The 7,053-nt window shown below is 38.8% G+C and overlaps 1 protein-coding gene across 1 annotated transcript; it reads right to left on the bottom strand.

Annotated features, from left to right (window-relative positions):
- Positions 1-454: 454 nt before the first annotated feature.
- Positions 455-1,387, bottom strand: LOC101415828 (olfactory receptor 8C8-like). Its single transcript, XM_004475959.3, has one exon. It carries the CDS (start codon positions 1,382-1,384, stop codon positions 455-457), a length of 930 nt encoding a protein of 309 aa, XP_004476016.2. The 5' UTR covers positions 1,385-1,387.
- Positions 1,388-7,053: the final 5,666 nt, after the last annotated feature.

Here is a 7,053-nt window from a genome sequence, read left to right as displayed (position 1 = left end):
TGCTTACTCTTTTTTTGTTCATTTTAACATGTATTTAATAAGCCTTTGAAAGGACATTGAAATTTTTATTGCTGTTATATGAAATCCATGGCAACATATCTTAGACAACAAGAGAGGCAAAAGCAGAGAGTATTTCAGCAAGAACAGTCTGGCCACAGTGCTTCACTCATGTTCAGTATCACTGACTTAACCTCTGTTCACTGCTGTAGCTATGCTTATGGTTCCCAAAGGTCTCACTGTGTTTCCTTAATTTGATCAAGTTTAATTTCTCAGATAAGAGCTTAGGTCAATATGTCTGTCCTTTGAAACTGAGAGACACACACGAATATTTACACACACGAATCAAAGAAATAGGTTCTGTTAGAGCAAATCGGCAATGTTTATCAAATTTATGCTTAGACTTAATTGCATTCTAAGTACATGATTTATATATTGGGTTATTAAATGGCTCTGCTCAGTTTGCAATTCTCAGGGTTTTCTTCAGAGCAATTTTGACATCCTTGTTCCTTAGGCTGTAGATGAAGGGGTTCATCATGGGCACCACATGGGTATGAAATACTGAAAAGAACTTTCCCTGGCCAACAGAACCAATAGAAGAGGTCTTGAGATGTGCAAACAATCCAGAACCATAGAAAAGAGCAACAGTTATTACATGAGAGCCACAGGTGATGAAAGCTTTGGACCAACCTTCATCTGATGCGATGTGGAAGATACTGGAGAATATCAAAGTATAAGAAATGAAAATAATGAAGCTGGATACTATGATAACTGTGCACACAATAATAGAAGCCAGGAGCTCATTGGCATAGGTGCTGTTGCAGGATAGCTGGAGCAGGGGGAAGATGTCACACATATAGTAGTTGATGATGTTGGAATCACAAAAGGTTAGTCTGACCATGTCCCCTGTATGAGCCATTGCACTAGCAAACCCCATTACATATGAACCAAGCATGAGCAGAAAACAGACCTGAGGGGACATGGTGACAGTGTACAGCAAGGGCTTACAGATGGCCATGTAGCGATCATAGGCCATGGCTGTCAGCACATAGCACTCAGAATGGACAAAGAAACAAAAGAAAAATAGCTGAGCTATACACCCTGTAAAGGAGATGATGTTCTTCTCTGAAACAAAACTCATCAGCATTTCAGGGGTAAGGATGATGGAGAGGCAGAGATCAATGAAAGACAAGTTGAAGATGAAAAAGTACATGGGAGTATGAAGGTGAGAATTCAGGCAAATGAGATTAATTAAGCTCAAATTCCCTATCATGGTGACCACATAGTTCACTAAGAAGAGGAAGAAGAGGGGTAGCTGGAGTTCAGGTTTGTCTGTAAATCCTACCAGGATGAATTCATTTACTAAGGAGCCATTTTCCATTGCCATTGTCTTCAGGGGTGTGATCTGTGAGGAAATGAGAGAAGAATGCCACATGAGGAAAGAACTCATATCCTTTGTTTCTTGAGTGGGCACTATTGGAGCTTAGGCATGACTGTGGGGGCAGGATTCTGGAAGCAGAGCTACAGCAAAACTGACTCCTCCTCTTACCATTCTTCTCTCATTTGAACTTTCCTCTCATTTGAACTTTCTCACCTTTACTGAGCATATGCAATCAAGGATAAAGTCATTTAGTGTGAGCACTAAATTCATGTCTACATTTGAAAGATAAGGAAATAATATTTTGAAGAGATGAATGGAATGGCCAAGGTCCTGCAGCAAGGAAGGAAAGGAGCCAGGAGTAGAATGTGGGACCACTCCTAGGAAGTTCTTGAAGGTCTGAGAGTGAAGACACTGGAATTTTTCTGAACCCAGTCCTCAGTCCATATTCTTCCTCCTGCCTTTCAGATTCTCACTACCTGGCTACGTGAAGGTGCTCAGGGTTTCTCCTAATGTCCTGCATTTCTCCCCTTCATGCAGTCTCACCTCATAATTAGGATGAATTGTTCAGGAAGGGCAGGGCAAGGCATCTCTCCTCTCCTGTAGCTTTGAGATGGAAAACATCTGAACATCTTTCTTCCTGGAGACTTCACTACTGATGGATCTTCAGAGTTCTTTTCCCTTCACCGTCCTGAAGGAAACAATGATTCTGATATTAGAGGATAATGAAGTAGCACAAATCTCAGTCTCTGAGAAGCTGGAGTCGATTTTATGGGAAAGCACTGTCATTCTGTGACCTTGCCTAGCATGTCTTTTCCAGTACAGGGAAATGCATCAAGTCTATCTCTCCAAACCATGAACTGACAGATATTGTGAATTTGTCTTATTCTCTATGGATCTCAGCAACTTGATTGGAAGCTTGGAGAATGAGCCTCTCCATAGGATTTTATGCTAAATTTGACCAGTTTCTCAAGGGAAGACATTACTGAGCCTGTGTTTACATAATTAGTTAACAGTGTTAACAGTGTCTCTTTTGGGACTCCTTCTTCTCTAAGTAGCAGTATCATATTTTGATTATTCATGCATTGGTTGGTACACACCTGGGTTGTTTCCAACTTTTTGCAATTACAAATAATGCTACTATGAACATCAGTGTGCAAATGTTATCAGCGGCACCAGGAATCTGTGTTTCTTTTTGTTGCATCATCCTGTGTTAGCTCTCCGTGTGTGCAGCACCATTCTTGGGCAGGCTGCACTTTTTTTCCTCTGGGCGGTGCTCCTTTCGGGGTGCACTCCTTGCGCATGGGGCTCCCTTACACAGGGAAACCCCTGCGTGGCATGGCACTCCTTGCACGCATCAGCACTGCACATGGACCAGCTCCATACGGGTCAAGGAGGCTCAGGGTTTGAACCGCAGACCTCCCATGTGGTAGGCGGATGCCCTATCCATTGGGCCAAGTCTGCTTCCCGAGAAGTTTTAGATTTATAGAAAAATTACACAAAGTAATTTTTGAGTAATTAATGAGAATCCCCATATAACCCCTTCTTCCCCACATACACATATTTTACATGTGTGGTGTATTTTTAACAAATGATGAATCAAAATTGAAGTATTACTACTAACCAAAGTCTCTGGTTTACATTATGCTTTATGCTTTATGCTGTACAGTTTATAGGCTTTGACAAATAATTAATATAATGTTATTTTTCCATCTTTACACTGTCAAACAGAACACTTTCACTGCCCTAAAAGTGTCCTGTGTTCAACCTATTCATCCCTTTCCCTGCCCGCGGAAGCTGTGACAAGCACTTTCTTGATGTCAGCGTTACAATTTACCCCATTAACACAAGTTAAAAACTAAAATAGCAATAAATCTGCTTTGGTCTGTGGTTACATTCCCTCATTATGATTGCTCACTCCTCAGACTTGAGGGATTTGGGATGATGTGCACTCTGATACTTCCAGCTGAGAGGGGACTTATATATTAAGGGAAGTTAATATCTTGAAGTTGAAGATCCTCCTTGTTTTGGTGATGGACTTGTCCATCATCAACATTTTGTTAGTGTCCAGAGCAGGCCAGAATAACTGGAGAGTAGGAATTGACTGCATCTCTGCTAGGTTTCAGGGCTTATTGAACATATGAACAATCTGAAGATATAAGTCTCTGAGAAATATATTTAACAGGTATATTGAAAACTATAGGTTCAACAAAAGGAATAGAAGAATCATGATTAGAAGAATTATAAGAGTATAAGAGGGTTATATACAGGAAACAGATTTTCAAATTTTCCCAAATAAGACTGCTGAGGTGGTGTTGATTTCATGAGGCTGTGTGTCTTGCCTATGATGTCCAAATGTCACTAGGACCCTTGGCAGTACTTTTGTTTGAGACTTTGTTTACAGTGGAAGTTTGTGGAATCTTCCTGAGACCTAAATAAGTGTAACCTCAGAAATGACCTCCCAACTCACTTTGAAATCTCTTAGCCATAAAAATTCTGTTTAATTTAATACTTTCCCTTTTTGTTCAAGATCTTTTTCCATATGCATTGCTGGTTAATGCTTGGTAATACCCCTTAGGCCAGGAAGGCCCATCCTTTGGAGTCATGTCCCAGTTTGACTTAGAGTTCACCTTTGAGTAATAAGGAGGTTTTCAGGGGGTGACTCTTAGGCATTAATTCTAATTAGGCTTAGTTTCAATTTTACAGGAATAAAGTTCACAAGTACAAACATTAAGATAAGGGCTTGGCATATTGACCTGTTTCCTTTTATTAGGCAAGGTTTGTATATTCCAGAGGGTTTTGTCATCTTATTTGAGACAGTAGCAGGACTTCCCCAGGATGGAAGTTTAATATGTTGTTAACCACTGTTTGGGTCTCTATAGAGAAAACATATGATAACAGGAATACATTTACATCCCATAAAAATGTGTTTTAGTTGCATTTTTCCCACATACCACCCCACTATCAACACCCAATAATAGTGATATGCCTTTTTTAAAAAAGATTTATTTATTTCTTTCTCTCCCCTTCTCCCCCCTACCCCAGTTGTCTGTTCTCTCTTTCTCTTTGCTGTGTCTTCTTTGTCTGCTTCTGTTGTTGTCAGCAGCATGGGAATCTGTGTTTCTTTTAGTTGCATCATCTTGTGTCAGCTCTCTGTGTGTGCGGCACCATTCCTGGGCAGGCTGCACTTTCTTTCACGCTGGGCAGCTCTCCTTACGGGGCACACTCCTTGTGCGTGGGGTTCCCCTACATGGGGGACACCCCTGCATGGCACAGCACTCCTTGCGTGCATCAGCACTGCACATGGGCCAGCTCCACATGGGTCAAGGAGGCCCAGGGTTTGAACCGCGGACCTCCCATGTGATAGATGGACGCCCTAACCACTGGGCCAAGTCCACGCCTGATATGTCCTTATATACCTTTATTATAGACCCTGGAAGATCATTCTTATATTTGTATTATTAACCAATCTTCAGCTTGTGTAGAGTTCACTGTGTTATACTGTCCCCCATTTTATCCTCTAGCTTTCCTTCTAGCAACCTGGAAACCCACAACTTCCCCTTTCAACAATGTTAATATTCACAGTTCAATGCTGTTAATTACACTTACATCCTTGTGCCACCATCACCTCCATTGACTTCCAAACCATTGCAATCAACTAATTATAAATTCTGTACAAGTTAACCATTGATTCACCATTATGTACTCCTGTTCTATATCTCCTGATAACCTATTATCCAGACTCTACCTCTATGAGTCTGCTCACTATACTTAGTACGTATCAGTGAGATCATGCAATATTTGTCCTTTTGTATCTGACTTATTTCACTCAAAATAAGGTCCTTAAGATTCATCCAAGTTGTCACATGCATCAGTACTTCATTCCTTCTTAGTAGGTGTGAGATATCTCATTGCAGTTTTGCTTTGCATTTCCCTAATAGCTAGTGATGTTGAGTAAACTTGTGTGTATGTGTGAGGGGAGGAGTGTTGTTTTTTGTTTTGACCATTTATATTTCCTCTTTGGAAAAATGTCTAATCAAGCCTTTTGCCCATTATTTAATTAGGTTATCTGTCTTTTTTTATCATTGAGTTGTTGATCAGACCTTATCAGATACCTGGTTTCCAAATATTTTCTCCCTATTGAATAGGCTGCCTTTTTACCTTTTGGACAGTCAATTGAATCTCAAAAGTATTTAATTTTGTGGAGGTCCCATTTATTTATTTTTGATTCATTGTTCATTCTTTGGGTGTAAGGTCTAAGAAACCATCTCCTACCACCAGATATTAAAGGTATTTTCCTACATTTCATTCTAGGAGTTTTATGGCCCTGGCTTTTATATTTAGGTCTTGGATTTATTTTGTGTTGTTTTAATAGGGGCCACTTTGCTTTTTTGTTTGTTTGTTTGTTTGTTTTGGTATGGATACCCAATTTTCCCAGCACCATTTGTTGAAGATACTATTCTGTCCTAGTAAAGTGGATTAGTAGGCTTTTCAAAAATCAATTGACCATAGAGGACAGGGTCTATTTCTGAACTCTCAATTAGTTTCCCCTGATCAGTATGTCTATCTTTATGCCAGTACCATGCTGTTTTGACCCTGTAGATTTGTAGTGTCCTTTAAATTCAGGACTTATGATTCCTTTGATTTGATTTTATTTTTAAAAGATAGGTTGGCTATGCAGGGCCACTTTCCCTTTCAAATACATTTGGCAATTGAATTTTCCATTTACATAAAGTAGGTTTTTAGAATTTTGATTGGGTTTGCTTTGAATCTGTAAATCAATTTATGTAGAATTGACATCTTAACCATATTTAGTCTTTAAATCCATGAACATGGAATATTCTTACATTTGTTTAGGTCTTATTTGATTTCTCTTAGCAATGATTTTGTAGTTTTCTGAGTACAGGTCCTTTATATCCTGAATTAAATTAATTAAAAGAGATTTGATTCCTTTTGTTGCTATTGCAAACGAAGTTTTTTCTTGAGTTCCTACTCAGATTATTCCTTACTAATATATAGAAACCTCCTTATTTTTACCTATTTATCTTGTACCTCAACACTTTGCTGAACTCATTTTTTAGCTTTGTTGTAGCTCTTTTGGGATTTTCTTAAAATAGAATCCTGTCTAAATCCACTCTAAAATAGTGAGAATTTTGTTTTTCTGGTTTGGATTAAAAAAAAATTCTCTTACTTGCCTAATTTCTCCTGCTTGTACGTCCAGCACAATGTTGAATAACAAGGTGACAGTAGGCATCATTGACATGTTCCCTCTCTTAGTGGTAAAGCTTTCAACCTTTCCTGGCTGAGTATGATGTTGGTCATGAGATTTTCATATATGCCCTATTATCATGGTGATGTTTCCTTCTATTCTTATCTTTTAGAGTGTTGTTATCAAGAAAGCATGCTAGATTCTGTCAAATGCCATTCTCTATCAATTGAGATAATCGTGATTTTTTGCCTTTGATTTGTTAATATGGTATATTATAATAATTGATATTTTTATGTTGAACCTTCCTTGCATACCAAGGATAAACACCATTTGCTCATGGTACAAAATTCTTTAAATGTTGTTGGCTTCAATTGGCAAGTATTTTGTTGAGAATTTCTGCATCTATACTCAGACAGATATCTGTCTGTAATATTCTTTTCTTGTAGTTGATTCTTCCTATTGTTTGGTT

Source organism: Dasypus novemcinctus, chromosome 27, assembly GCF_030445035.2.
Source record: "Dasypus novemcinctus isolate mDasNov1 chromosome 27, mDasNov1.1.hap2, whole genome shotgun sequence".
In the NCBI taxonomy this organism is placed as follows: domain Eukaryota; kingdom Metazoa; phylum Chordata; class Mammalia; order Cingulata; family Dasypodidae; genus Dasypus; species Dasypus novemcinctus.
This window is presented reverse-complemented; position numbering and strand designations above follow the sequence as displayed.